The sequence below is a fragment of the Ochotona curzoniae genome, unplaced genomic scaffold (genome assembly GCF_017591425.1).
Source record: "Ochotona curzoniae isolate NIBS_2020 unplaced genomic scaffold, NIBS_Ocur_1.0 contig_2855, whole genome shotgun sequence".
In the NCBI taxonomy this organism is placed as follows: domain Eukaryota; kingdom Metazoa; phylum Chordata; class Mammalia; order Lagomorpha; family Ochotonidae; genus Ochotona; species Ochotona curzoniae.
Window position 1 is genome coordinate 737,897 of NW_024465615.1, and position 15,677 is coordinate 753,573.

General features: G+C 42.4%; 1 protein-coding gene across 2 annotated transcripts in view; it reads right to left on the bottom strand.

Annotated features, from left to right (window-relative positions):
- EIF2B3 (eukaryotic translation initiation factor 2B subunit gamma) overlaps positions 1–15,677 on the bottom strand; it is a 135,589-nt gene that overhangs the window by 85,840 nt on the left and 34,072 nt on the right. For both annotated transcript variants that reach the window (XM_040977732.1, XM_040977733.1), the window contains exon 4: positions 2,342–2,501. In XM_040977732.1, coding sequence (XP_040833666.1) covers positions 2,342–2,501 — 160 coding nt within the window. The remainder of the gene's footprint in view (positions 1–2,341; positions 2,502–15,677) is intronic.

A 15,677-nucleotide genomic window follows, 5' to 3' on the forward strand; every position in this document is an offset into this window, starting at 1 on the left:
GGTGAGGGTTGGTTGGGCTTAGCCACAGCATCAGTTGACAGAAGCTGGCACTAGGGGCTGATTCTGTCAAGTTAAACCACAGAACCACCTGGAGAGTGCATGGTCTGGGAGTGGGAGTGGCCTAGAAGGGAAATAGTGGGCTCCTCCCTCTTGGGTTACTGCTCCCACTGCAAGGCACAAAAACCAGGACAGGGGCAGGGGTGGCTAGACAGAAAAGCAACCAACAGCATGTGTGTGGGCTGGATAGTGGGGTGGGTTGGGTTGAACTAGGCTTCAATGCCCATTGACATACGTGAGAGCTGAATGGGATGTGGGACAGACTGGACTAGTCGGCTACACATACTGGCAAGCATGGGAACCAGGGTAGGGAGCAGGCCTGGAGGGGGTTGTTATGGGTGGCTCAGACTAGGCTACAACTCCCAGTGGTTTATGTGAGGGCCAAGTGTGTGCTGGGCAGAATCAGGCTGGACTGCAACACCCACTGGTTCCCTTGGAAGACAGGGCTGGAAACAGAACTGATCCAGCAATTGCAACCACCAGCTGACTGGGGTGATGGACTGTACCAGGACCCGTACTTGCAAGTAGACGCAAGACCCTGGTCTGGGTTCACCTCAGACAAAGTTTCTTTAGGGATCCCCTCAATCGAACTGCCAGACTCAGAAGCCTAACCATGAAAAGACAGAGGACAGAACAAGTCAGTCAACTACCTCAGCCATATGTTGGCAGTGAGAAACAAGGCAAACGGAGACTCTAAGATGGACTATGTCAGTCAGTGGATTCTTAGGCAATTTCTTTGTGCTTGGAATGGTGAGACTGGCAGCAATTCATAACTGTTGAACTATCAAAACCACTTGAGCAAGACCCTTGGAGCATGCCCCACATCGGGGACCTGGGATGGGTGGGAGACTGGGTGGGGTTTCTCCTTTTACCTCCCCTTTTACTCCAGGTATAGAAAAAAAATGTGTGGAAATGATAGTCTTACCTACTTTTCTGGAGCCCTTGAACCTTTTTGCCCTAATTAACTAAGTAAAGATTGTCAAAAATTAAAAAAATAATAAAAATTATAATTATAGCAGACATTTGGCATAGTGTTAAGGTGCCAGCTGAGACACTTACATGTCACATTGAATGGTCTGGTCATGAAACCTGGCTGTTTCCAAACCTACCTTTTCACTAATGCACACCTGGGAAATATCAGATGATTGCTTAGGTACATAGGACTCTGTCACCCACATGGGAAATCTGAATTGGATTCCTGCCTTCTAGCTTAAAGCCTGATCTAGCATCAGCTGTTGCTGACATTCGGAGAGTAAATCAGCAGACAGAGATCTTTCTCTGTGTTTGTCTCTGGCCTCTCAAATAAGTATTTATATAAAACTAATAATCGGGGCCAATGGCATGGTGTTAATTCCCTGCCTGCAGCACCAACATCGCATATGGACATTGGTTTGTACCTTGGCTGCCTTACTTCTGATCCAACTCCCTGCTTATGTCCCGAGAAAGCAGCTGAAAATGGTTCAAATCCTTGGGCCACTTCACCCAGGAGGGAGAGCCAAGAAAAGCTCCTGGCTCCTGGCTTTGGATTGGCCAGCTTCATCTGTTACAGTCATTTTGGGAGAGAGCCAGCAGATGGAAGATCTCTCCTTCTCTTTGTAATTCTGCCTTTCAAATAAAAATATAATACATCTTTAAAAAAGGAAAAAAAAACTTTCACAATCAAAGTTTTGGGGCTGGAATGATGGCATGGTGTAATATGCCAGCATCTGTGATGTGAGCACCCCATATAGGAGAGCAGCTGCTCTACTGCCAACCCAGCTTCCTGCTAATGTGTTTGGGTAGGCAGCAGATGATGGCTCAAGGATGCAGGCCCACGTTGCCTATATGAGAGATCCAGATGGAGTCTGGACCCTTGGCTTTCATCTGGCCCAGCCCTGGCTACTGTGGGCATTTGGGGAGTGAACAAGCATGTAGAATTTCTCTCTGCCAATTTGTCTTTCAAATCAATCTTCAAAAAAGCTTTTATAATGAAAAGTTTAAATTTTAAAACTACATTTTCAATTATTTTTGTTTCCTACATATATTTATTTATACATTCAAACCTAAATAAAATGCAAATTTTTCGAATATTCCTTTCCAAATAAAAAAGGACATTACAGAATCTGATCAATGATTGTAACCATTTTCAAGTCAGGGATTGTCCTAATTTGATGTTGTAATGACTTCTAGCGGGCTGTGAAGCACAGAAAATTTCCCAATAAATGTTTCTTTAGTGAAAACATACATGACAATAATTTTGAAAATCCAATAAACAAATAATTTATTAAATCTTAATCTTCTTTACCTGCTTTTTTTTTCCCCTTTTGGCCTGGAACTGGCAATAAGCCATCTTGACCTTTTCTCATTAACATGGCGAGTGATGCATCATAAGCTCGGAAGAGGTCCACAACTTCATGTAAGGCAACATCTGTTATCAGATCACAGCTCAGGACCAAAACATCTGTCTGTCAAATAAAAGTGTGAAAAAAAAAATCATCAGCACCACAAAGGACAATGGATGAGACAAATGATCACAAGATAAATCCATGGTGGGTTACAAGAACAAAAATCAGGGGCTGGCGTTGTAGCACATTAAGTAAAGCTACTGCCTGCAGTGTCAGCATTCCATATGGGTGCTGGTACAAGTCCCTGCTGCTCCAGTTGGCTGTGCCTAGGAAAGCAGTGAGGATGGCCCAGATTCTTGGGTCACTGCACCCAGGTGGGAATCCTGGAAGAAGCTCCAAGAACTTGGCTTCAGCCTGCCACAGTTCTGGCCATTTGGGGAGTTTCCAGTATATGGAATATCTCTGTCTCCCCTTCTCTCTGTAAATCTTCCTTTCAAATAAATAAATACATCTTTTGAAAAAAATAATATAATATTTTTCAAAAGATTTTTATAGCAAAACCAAGTAAAATTAAGTAGACTTTTTTAATTGAACTGAGCTGCTAAAGTCTCTGAAATCTCTACCCCCTGCCTTATGAACCTTCCCAGATTCTGAAACATCTTTGGGATCCTAGACCTGAAAGAAGAGTTGGAAAAGCAATACCACATTGCCAAATATTTCTATAACTGTAAATTATTTTTTACAGTTTAAAAATTAGTTTTTCAGGCCTAGCGCGATAGCATAGCAACTAAAGTTCTCCCATTGAAAGCACCAGGACCCCATATGGTCACTGGTTCTAAGCCCAGTGGTCCTGCTTCCCAACTAACTCCCTGCTTGTGGCCTGGGAAAGCAGTCGAGGATGGAACAGAGCCTTAGAACCCTGCACCCACGTGGGAGACTCGGTAGAAGCTTGTGGCTCCTGCCTTCGGATTGGCTCAGCTCTGGCTGCTGCGGCCACTTGGGGAGTGAACCATGGGACAGAAGATCTTCCTCTCTGTCTCTCCTCCTCTCTGTATATCTGCCTTTCCAATAAAAATAAATAAATCTTAAAAAAATTAGTTTTTCATAATTTACTGAATGTCCCATGCTTTGGGATCTCATATTTCAGATAATAAGCAATAACCACATAATCTCTGATATGTATTAAAAACTCCTTGAATCTCATCAACTCAAGAGTGATATTATTAAGCGTATCAGTCTCTATGTATAAGAAAAATGAGATCTCTTGTCATAGCACCTGATACACATAGGCCTTTAGTAACTGACAAGCAATAAACCAAAGAAAAACAATATTCTCATTACAGTGAGTTTTCTGGTTAAAATTCTAATAATTCATATTAGTCTTAATAATTAAAATGAGTAATGGTAATCAATGTCTATTGAATGTTGCTATTGGCCACAAATAATGATAATGCTTTTTAATGTACTGTTTCAATCTTTTCATCTAGTAGTCATCATGTTTCACAAGTAGCTCTAACAAATGAAAAGAGCCAGAAACTTAACAGTTGAAAGAATTAAGGTGTTAGGGCCGGCGCGATGGCACAGTGGTTAAGGTCCTTGCCTTGCATGCCCGGGATCCCATATGGGCGCCGGTTCTAATCCCGGCAGCCCTGCTTCCCTTCCAACTCCCTGCCTGTGGCCTGGGAAAGCAGTGGAGGACGGCCCAAAGCCTTGGGACCCTGTACCCGCATGGGAGACCCAGAGGAGGCTCCTGGCTTCGGATCAGCATAGCATCGGCCATTGCGCTCACTTGGGGAGTGAATCATCGGACAGAAGATCTTCCTCTCTGTCTCTCCTTCTCTCCATATATCTGCCTTTCCAATAAAAATAAAAAATAAATCTTTTTTAAAAAAAAAAGAATTAAGGTGTTAGGTTAAAAAAAAAACATGTGTTGGGCCCGGCGCGGTGGCGCAAGTGGTTAAAGGTCCTCGCCTTACACGCCCGGGATCCCATATGGGCGCCGGTTCTAATCCCGGCAGCCCCGCTTCCCATCCAGCTCCCTGCCTGTGGCCTGGGAAAGCAGTCGAGGACAGCCCAAAGCTTTGGGAACCTGCACCCGCGTGGGAGACCCAGAAGAGGCTCCTGGCTTCGGATCAGCATAGTATCGGCCCGTTGCGCTCACTTGGGGAGTGAATCATCGGACGGAAGATCTTCCTCTCTGTCTCTCCTCTCTGTATATCCGCCTTTCCAATGAAAAAATAATAAAAAATAAATCTTTAAAAAAAAAATGCATGTGTATAGAACAAAGTCAGCAGGACAGACTAAGGTTAAGGAAGAAAAAGTTTCAGGCCTCAACTATGTCTCAATTTAAAAAAAGAACCAATTTTAAAAAATAATTATTTGCTTTTTATTAATTTGCAAGGCATAGTTACAGAGATAGGAGGGCCAGAGAAAGAACTATCCGCTGGTTTACTCCCCAAATAACAACTGCTGCAGCAGGGCCAAGGTTAGACAAAACTAGGATCCAGGAACTCCTCAGTTCTTGCACATGGGTGCAGGGACACAAATACCTAGGCCATCTGTAGCTTTCCCAGGTGCATTAGTAAAGAAACAGATCAGAAATGGAGTGGCCAGGACTCCATTGGGTGCTCATTTGGGATGACAATGTTGCACTGTAGCTGTGCCATGATGCCAGCCCCAGGAAGAAGCAAATTTTAAACATTACTCAAAAGCAAATTTAATGTAACTATGAAAAGTGGTTTTGGCTACAGTGTTAATTTTCTGGTAACAAAAGCTAGCCAAAGGACATTGTGGAGCAAAAGGTTAAGCCACTGCATGGGATACAGACATTCCATAAGACCCCTGGGTTGAGTCATAGCTGCTCCACTTCTCTCTCTCTCTCAGATTTATTTATTTTTTCTCAGAAAGACAGATACACAGAGAGTAGGAGAGACAAGGAGGAAGATCTTCCATCTGCTGATTCACTTCCCAAGTGGCTATAATAGCAGGAGCTGAGATGATTTGAAGCCAGGAGCCAGCAGCTTTTTCTGGGTCTCCCATGTGGGTGCAGGGTCCCAAGGCTTTGCCCATCCTCGATTGCTTTCTCAGACCACAAACAGGAAGCTGGATGGGAAGCGGGGCCATTAGGACTAGAACTGGCACCATTAGGGATCCTGGTATATGCAAGGCAAGGAATTCAGTCACAACACTAGGTTACTGTGCAAGACCCCAGATGCTCTACATCTAAAACAGCTTCCTGCTAACATGCCTGGGAAAATGCTGGAAAGCATCTGGGTACCTGTTACCCATGTGAGAGACTCAGATGGAGTTACAGGTTCCTGGATTCCTTGTGACCACCACTATCTCTCCCCCATGCTCTGTCATTCTGCTCCACCTCACTCCTACTGCACGGAAAAAAAAAAAAGCGCTAGTCTAAAAGAATTTTGTAAGGCTGTTTATCATCAGACATCTCAAGTCAAAGACCCAGCAACTGTGGTTATCTGGGGAGTGAATCAGAGGCTGGAGGATCTCTCTCTGGCCCTCTTCTTTCTGTAACTGTGCCTTCCAAATTAATAAAAAGCAAATAATTCTTTTTTTTAATGGTTCTTTATTCAGACTGAGAAGTCTCAAACAAGTGATTGCAATGATTCACTTTCTGACATTAATACGCACTTCTATGAACTAGAAAGTATTACATGTAAGTAGTAAGTAGACATAATCTATTACTTCAATTGTTTTTTAATTTGAAAGGCAGAGTGACAGTAAGAGGGACTGAAGACAGATGCTAAGAGAGAGAGATTTTATCCACTTGTTCACTCTGCAAATGCCCACAATCCTTGTAGCTCGACCAGATTGAAGCCAGAAGCTAGGAATTCCATTCAGTTCTCCGGAAATGGAGTAGCTAGCCAAACTAGCACGATGATATGTATGTGTCCCAAGTGACATATTAATCTGTTTTTATCACAGTGTTTGCCTCTACTTAATATTTTTTAAATCAATGTGTACCTATACCTTCTGTCATTATGCGACCTTAAAAATAAAAAAATGTGGGGCCAGTACACTGGTTCAACTAGCTAATTCTCCACTTTCAAGAGCCAGTATCTCATATGGGCACCAGTTGTGTTGTGGCTGCTCCACTTTCCTTCCAGCTCCCTGCCTGTGGTCTGGGAAAGCAGCAGAGGATGACCCAAAGCCTTGGAACCTTGTACCCATGTAGGAGACCCGGAAGAAGCTCCTGGCTCCTGCTTTAAGACTGGCTCAGCTCCAGTCATTGTGGCCACTTGGGGAGTGAACCAGCACAGCATAGAGATCTTTGTCCTTCCTTCTCTGTAAATCTGCCTTCCCAATAAAAATAAATTTTATGAAAAATGCAGAAAATGTACAGTTCAAAAACAGTCAACCAGGAGCTAGTGCTGTGGCGTGGTAGCCTAAGTTGCTACCTGTAGAACCAGCATCCCAAAGGGGCACTGGTGTCAGTCTCAGCTGCTCTACTTCTGATCCTGCTCCCTGCTACTGCACCTAGGAAAGCAGTGGCAGATAACCCAAGTGCTTGGGTCCCTACCACCTACATGGGAGACCTGGATGAAGTTCCTTGCTCTTGGCTGCAGCTGGCCCAGCCCTGGTTGTTGTAGCTACCTGGGGAGTGAACAGTAGACGGAGGATCTTTGTGTTTCTCATCTCTCTGCCTTGCAAATAAATGAACAAAAGATAAATTTTTTAAAGTAGAAAATCACATTGTAATTTAAATGTGAATGAAAATTTTATTTATTTATGACACAGAGAAGCAGATACAGACACACTGGGCTCTTCGCCAGCGGTTCACTCCAAATGTCCACAATGGTAGGGGCTGGGCCAGGCTCGTCAGGAGCCACAAATTCAACCTAGGTCTCCCATGTGGGTCGCAGGGACTCAACTACTTCATCCACCACCTGCTGCCTCCCAAGGTGTACATTAGTAGGAAGCTGGAATTGATGGGATGCGTCTGTCTTAACAGTGTCCCAGAAGTGCCTCAGGGAATACCTGATTGCTACAGCCCTTCCTAAACCGACCAGGGCAGGTCCTTTTTTATTAATCTTACTTTCTGGGTTTCTATATAAGCATTGGCTTAGAAGACAAGTATTATTACCTTAAAAAAAAAGTCTAAGTAACCAATGGATTAAATTACTCTGGTTTAGGTGAATATGTACATGGTAAGTTTTATACACAACCCTAACTTTCCTAAAGTTTTAATTTAAAATCAATTTCTGCTTTGGATAGCCAAATATATTTCAATCCATATTCTACTAATTCAGAATCTTATTTGCTCAGGAAATGAGATTAAACAACCAGAATGCCTTGTCTTATAGCCTGAAATTTCCTACTATGAACATAGATTCTGTATTCATCATTATTTCCTAGTCAAAATTCATTATTCATATCCTAAATAATTTCTTTTTAAGTTTTTCTAAGATTAAGGAGAAAGTGTTAAGCCTTGCAGTGGACACGACCTGTCTATATTGCAGTAACGGGTTAAATTCTGTGCTCTGGCTCTTCTTTCCAGTTTCCTGTTAATGGAACTGGAGGCAAAGTGTTGGCTCAACTAACTTGTGCCCTACCAGTCACATGAGAGATTTGGATTGAGTTCCCTGACTGCTTTTGGTTCAACCCCAACATGGTCACTGAGGATATTTGGAGAGTAAAGCACCAATTCTCTATTTATTGCTCCTTGCTTTTCAAATAAATAAATAAACAAATAAATAAAAGTTCAGGGATGGGGACTGGTGTGGCATAATGGATTAAACTGCTGTCTACAATACTGGCATCTCATATGGGCACTAGTTCGACTCCCAGCTCCTCTACTTCTGACCCAGCTTCCCGCTAAAGTGCCTGAAAAAGCAATGGAAGATGATCCAAGTGTTTAGGTCCCTGCATCCACATGGGCAACCTAGAAGAAGGACCTGGCTTTGCCTGATCCTGTGCTGGCTGCTGTGGCCATGTGGGGAGTGAACCAGCAGATGGAAGATCTCTCTCTCTCCTCGTTCTCTATAATTTTGCCTTTTAAATAAATGAAATAAATCCTATAAACAAAACAAACAAACAAATCAGGGTGGGGTGGTTATTGTGGTACAACTGCTTAAGCTGCCAATTGTGAGGCCTACATTCCAAATCAGAGTGGCTGGGATATCTATTTCTGCTTCTGATCCAGCTTCTAGCAAATGTACCTGGAAGACAATGGCCAGGGACTTTCCATCATCCACACGGAAGATCTGGACAGAGTTCCTAGTTTTGGCCTGACCCAGTCCTAGCTGTTACAGGCATCTGGGACTAAATCTTAACACCAAGGATCTCTTTCTGTCTTCACCTGTATTCATGTTATTTTGCCTTTCAAACAAATAAACATTTTTTTTTTTTTTTAATTCAAACTTGGGGGCCTGATGGCATGGCTTAGTGGCAAAGATCCTCACCTTGCATCCACCAGGATCCCATATGGGTGCTGGTTGGCATCCTGGCTGTTATACTTCCCTTCCAGCTCCCTGCTTGTGGCCTGGGAAAGCAGCAGAGCTCGGACCAAAGCCTTGGGACCCTGCACTTGCGTGAGAGACCTGGAAGAAACTCCTGGCTCAGCTCCAGCCATTTTGGCCACTTGGGGAGTGAATCAGCAGACTGAAGATCTTTCTCTCTGTTATCTCCTCTCTGTAAAATCTGCCTTTCAATAAAAATAAATCTTATAAAATCAATTCAAATTTGGATATTTTTCTACATCTCTGTTTAAGCCTCTCTTAATTCTTTTTTAGAAACTACCTAACTTTAATTTTATAATTAGGAAAAGATGTTCCTATAAACATCTTTTCAGGAAAAAAAAAAATTCTAAGCCTTAAAGTCACAGCCAAGGACCATCAAATATAAACAAATCTGACCGCACACATGCAAGCAAAGGAACATTGTGCAGAGTCCTACTTCTTACAACAATGCTTCGGAGGCCAAGAACACAGTCCAATACTAATGACATCCACAAAACTGTCACCACAATGGTGCAGAAGCTGTCCCATTTCATCAATGAAAATAACAGTTTGCTGAGGAAAAAATTCTCCTGTTTTTCTACATCTCCCTAATTCAAAAAGTGGCATTTTTGCAAGATGACTGCTCTTCAATAAATCTGAGTTATTAAGTGTATTCTTAGGTGAAGACACGACCTCAGTGCAGATGCTTTTGAAATGGTGACAATGTTGTTTTGGAAAATAAATGCCATTATCATTCAATATCTATAAAAGTGTTTAAAACTGTCAGTATAGTAAATGAAGAACACATCCTGAATAATTGTAAACAGGTTGTAGGCTCATTCAGATGCTTTTTTGCTAAACTGAAAGCAAAACCCCCCAGGGATTACGAGGAACAGACCCCTCCTCTTAGTGTCTGTTTGCCATCTGTTCTCAGGGCATAAAGGAGTTGGTCTCAAAGAGGAGGGCAGGTGGGATACAGATGGAGGTGCTGTTCCATCAGCCCATCTTGTATCTCTATTCCTGGAGAATACATCATACAAGATTCATGGAGGCTAAACATGTTCCCATCCTTTTTGCAGCTCTACTATTTCTAAAGAAAAGTATTTACTGTCTGATCAATGTACTTCATTTTCAAAGCTATAAATCCTAGAAGTAGAAGTCTAACAGGAAAATTAAATCAACTTTATACGTTCGTAACACTCCCTGTTTTTCCTTACATTTTCATTAAAGTTGTAATAGAAAGAAATTACCATTGTTTTGACCTTTGTCCTAAAAATATAAAAGCTCATCCAAAAATGTAAATGGCCTTCTCCTAATGAGAGCCCAGAGAGAGAAAGTAGAAAAACTGAAAAGAGATAAAGAAATAGTTTTGGTCATGTGTGATCATAAGGCATGGATAAACACACTGTACTCTGAAACAATTATTCAATGCAGTTAATTGGAAAGTTTCCTGATCACACCAAGCCTCAGGTGCCTGTGTTTCAGGTTCTTTTATTTTGCAGGGACCAGGTGAATCTCCAAAGACCTCCCTAGTCACAGACCTAGGTATCCTTCCCTGGAAGCCTGGTCTTCCGGAGAAGGGCAACATCAAGGGTGAAAGCTCAGCTTTGAAGGCCAATCATGTGTACTGTTAGCAGTTACACAGAAACACACAAGGTCTCCAGGAGAAGGCAGCGCTTTACAGTGCTTGAAGAGAAATCAAGACACCCAGGAACCCAAAATCCAAACTGCTGCCAATTAGTCTTGACTAACGCAAACAAATTAAACAGTAAACCCAATTACCAAGCCATGGCAAAGCCCAGAAATCTCACATTACAAGAATATTTTGCATCAAACCAAAACAACTGAAAAAACTTGAGGGGAACCTTCCCCCAAAGAAAAACCACCAAAACCCCAAAAAGTTAAATCAGAAAACTGGATGCGTGTGTGTGTGTGTGTGTGTGTGTGTGTTAGTGGTGAGGTGGGAGGTGAGGCGAGCTACTGGGAACAGCCCTTTCTCTTTTCCTGGCAGCTGTTCCATGACAGATTGTTATAAATAACACAATCTGGCAAACGATTTCCTAGGGCAAGGAAAAAGAAAAACACATTTCTTTCCTTGGGAAAAAAACTGTCAGAGCAAGGTAACCACCATGCTTTCATCCACGCAGGACTTCCACAAACACTGGCCAGGATCCAATCACCACCCTGTGCTCCACCCCAGCCCATATGGAACTAATGAATTCAGCTACTTGGCGTGACTGTGAATGGCCACAATTTACATTTTTCCTGCATGGTCTAGTCTCCATCCAGTCCCCAAGAGTAATCCATGTGCCTTAACAAACTTCTCACCACTATACCACCAGCGCCTGTGCCTTAACAAACTTTTAATGGTTAACTGTGATGGAGACTTCCTCAGTTCAGTTTTGGCAGAAAATGTTTGGAAAAAGACTCCCAGTCTGTAGTTCCCAAAGCAAAGAGAGCTCAGGGAAATAGGTACAAAATGGAATGACCAACTTAAGTTAGAAATTTAATAATCTTTGGGCTCAGCACTAAATGTCCTTCTTGCATTCCTGGCTCAGTGATACCATCATGCCACCCAAACAGTAATCCAGCCACTGAGCCCAGGACTCGAATCCGCTCTCCCCTCAACAGTCTCCAACCCTCACGCCTCTCTAGTCCCCTCGCTGTCCTCTTGAGAGGTCCCGACAGTGCTAGTTCTTAACTGATTTTTCTCACTCTAGTTTTTCCTTATTCTAATCTGTACTCCCATATTTACTATTTAATTTCTCTGCTAAAGACACCTCCAAAATGGTGATCTGCAAACACACAGCTGAATTTGTCACCACCTACTTTTAAAATTTCTTTTGAAATACAAAATCACTATGATAAAACATATTCTCTATATCACATATAAAATAGAAATTTTAAAATTAAAAGAAAGCTAGAAATCCTAATATTTTTCTAGAGCACTCCATCTCATACACGGCTTTGAGTACATCCTACCTTGAAGATCATTCTCAAAGGAGATGAAGTTCCAGCTCCTTAGCATGACATTCAAAGTATGATCCCACCTCCCTCCTTCAGCCTTTGTGCCCACTTCCCTGTCACAACTCCAACGCTGACAGAGTAAGCTGCCAAGAATCTATTCCCTATTCTCTTTTTCACATTATATTACGTATTCATCCATCAAAATTCAGTTCTTGTCATAATTTCTAGAAAGTACAGGGCATATATATATATGTATATCAATCACACACACATACATATAATTTTTTTTTCCTTTAAAGGCAGAGTTACATAAGAGAGAAAGGAGAAGGAGAGATATATCTTTCATCCAACAATTCACTTCTCACATTGCCTCAAAAGCCTGGTTGAAGTCAGGGGTCTCCCACATGGGTGGGAGGGGCCCAAATACTTGAGTTATCTTCTGCTACTTTCCCAGGTGCATTGGCAAGGAGTTGGATCAGTAGTGGAGTGACCAGGACTCAAAGCAATGCTTCAGATTCAAACCAATGCCTATATGGAATGCCAGCACTGCAGGCAGTGGCTTAACCCACAGAGCCACAGCACCAGTCCCTCAGCCAATATATTATCTTCCCTATAGATAAAGCCCCTTCTGATCCATTATAGATTTTAAATTAACTGGATTTTCTTTCTTTCTTTAGTTTTTGTCATCTAGATTTCAATAGCTAATAGCTTGCATTTTTAAAAGAGGTTTATTTTTTTTTAATTTTATTTATTTATTTTTTTAAGATTTATTTTTGTCATTTTCTTTATTGGAAAGGCGGATATACAGAGAGGAGATACAGAGAGGAAGATCTTCCGTCCGATGATTCACTCCCCAAGTGAGCCGCAACGGCCGATACTATGCCGATCCGAAGCCAGGAGCCTCTTCCGGGTCTCCCATGCGGGTGCAGGTTCCCAAAGCTTTGGGCCGTCCTCGACTGCTTTCCCAGGCCACAGGCAGGGAGCTGGATCAGAAGTGGAGCAGCTGGACTTGAACTGGCACTTTTATGGATGCCAGTGCTACAGGTGGAGGTTTAACCTACTATACCCCAGCACTGGCTCACCCCACTGGCTTTTTTTTTGGTCTTTGTATCCTAAATGTTCAACCTGGTACTGGCAAAGCATTGTCAATAGATGTCAGTACTCATCCTGTTACCCTTTTTAAAAAAAGATTTATTTTTATTTGAAATAGTTATGAGAGGGCAGAGAGAACAAGATCTACCATGAGCTGATTCACTCCTCTGCTGGACCTAGCTCAGTACAAAACCAGAAGCCTAGAGCTTCTTCTGTGTCTCTCATGTGGGTACAAGTGCCCAAAGACTTGGGACATCCTCAGCTGCTCTCTCACGTCATCAGCAGGGAGCTGGATGGGAAGTAGAATAGCCAGGGCTCCACTGGCACCCTTACGGGATGCTAGTGTGGCCAGTGCTGCAGACAGATGTTTAACCTGCAGTAACATGGTAGCAGTCCCATTCTCTTATTTAATTGGCTCAAAGATTATGACACAGCAGAGACTGGCACATGCAAAATCCTGGGCTGGGGCAGACCTAGTGGAGGTTATGAAGGGTTGCCCTGACTAGGCCACAGCACCTGCTGGTATGCATTAAGACCAGGTCTACAGAGGGCTGGCTGGGCTGGCACACAACACTCACTGGCTTATGTAAGATATGCAGCTGGGGCAGAACTGACCAGGCAGCTGTATCCACCAGTGTAGTATATGTGTTAGCTGGTACAGGTGATAAACTCCATCTGACCCTGAATGGTTGGTGCACATGAGAGTTAAGTCTGAGGTCAACCCAGGGAAGATTTCTTGTGGGACTCCCCAACTAGACCACTTGATTCAGACCCTAGCCATAGGGAGAATCACAGGATGTGTCATCTGACCTCGGTGTGCATATATCAGGACAGGGTCTTCTCAGTTGCTGATGCCAGTGTGGTGGGCAGCACACCCAGATGCCCATGGGCGATATAGTCACCAGCTCATCTAAGCCATCAGGAGATGTCTGCCTTGTGAAAGCAGAACAGACTGGACAGTTCTCCTGGCCAAGCTTTGCAGCATGTTCCTTGGTCTGCAGATGCACTAAAGTGGACTTTGTTAACCTTCAGATCTTGGAAAGATTTTCTCAACCCTGCTGCAACAAAACCAACAACTTCTCAGAACTATCAAAACCACTGAACACTCTTGGAACACTCTTCCCCACATCGGGGCCTCTAAGGTGCCATCAAATGACTGTCCCCCATCCCCAGGTGTTGATGCTGTTTAAACAGCAAGGAATGGCTGCCTCCCCTCCTCTCCCTGAGACATAGGAGAAAAAAAAATAGAAATATATGTCCCACTCACTTCCTCCACACCTGTACTTCCCCATCCTAATCAAAGGCCCACCTGGGTGTGTATTCCTTTCAACCATGTAAACAATATTAAAAAGAAAATGAAAAATTAAAATAAAATGGAGGCTCAATAGTTGTGTAGTTCCACTGTTAGCAGTTCATTTTTCTTCTCAATAGGAGGTTTCCTTCTCAGGTTAACAACAAATTCTATTCATGTATAGAGGAATTTTGTTTTTTTATTTTTTTTAATTTGTCAAACAGTTCCATAGGCTGCTCTGGGATTTCCCCTCCTTCCTCCCTAAGTCGCTCCCCCCACCCCAAATATATGCAGGGATTTTATTCATCTTTCCCTGGAGAGATTTCATTGTGCTTGGAGTGGTGAGATCAGTAGTAATTCAGAACTGTTGAACTATAGGAGCCTCTTGAGCAGGACTCTCAAAGCATGCACCACATCAGGGACCCTGGGATGGTTGAGAGGCCTGGTATGGCTTCTCACCTTATCTCTCTCCTTCCCCCAGATACAGGAAGAAAAAAAGAGAAAGTGGAAATGGTGATCTCACCCACCATCCTGTGGCCCTTCACCCTAATCACCCCAATCAACTATGTAAAAATCATGAAAAATAAAAATAATTTTAAAAAAGAAGTACCTGTGAATATAAAAATTTCTAATTCTGTTAAAATGAAGTTTCTACAAAAATATTTATCACCTCTCTAGCATTTATATATATCAGATTTTAATTACCAAATGTACAAATCTGTAACAGAAGAAAAACAAAGACTTCCCCCTTCCCAAATAAAGTCTTCACTTTAAAACAACTTCTTACTGCTGAATTGATGTTAATACATCTTTTTTTTAATTTGAGGAACACATGCCACAGTATAAAATTATTATTTCATTAGTCTAATAAACACCTCAAGACCATAAAATATGCTCCTAGAATTATAAAAGATATTTTCTTCCTGAATTTGAATTTTATCTTGCAGCAAGGCATAGAAATACTATTCAGGTTACTTAGGAACTAGAAAGCTAGGAGAAGGTCACAGGGAACAGTTACAGAATGTAATAAAATGGAGTTTACAATATAAAAAGGCAACTAATGACTTAAGGAACAATCAAAATCACAATTTTAATTGAAAGTAGTGATGGCTATAATTCATCACTTGTGTGGGAGACCTAGACTATGTTCCTGTCCTGGTCCTGGTCCTGGTCCTGGTCCATGCCCCAGCTTGCAAGGGTATCTGGAAAACGAAACAGTGGATGAGAGCTCCAACTGTTGCTGCCTCTTTCTCACATACATATAAACCTCTAAAAACTGCTTACATGGATAAAACAGATTCAAATGAAACTACATGATCAGCAAATTTTAAACAGTTGGAAAAAAGAGAATATGGACACATTTCTAGAAAGACAATGTTTATGGACCTGGGCAATGTTGGGAGGGGGTTAACCTAGCAGTTAAAACATCATCTGGGACGCTTATATTCCATTTCAGAGTACCTGTGTTCAGCTCCCAGCTGTGCTCCT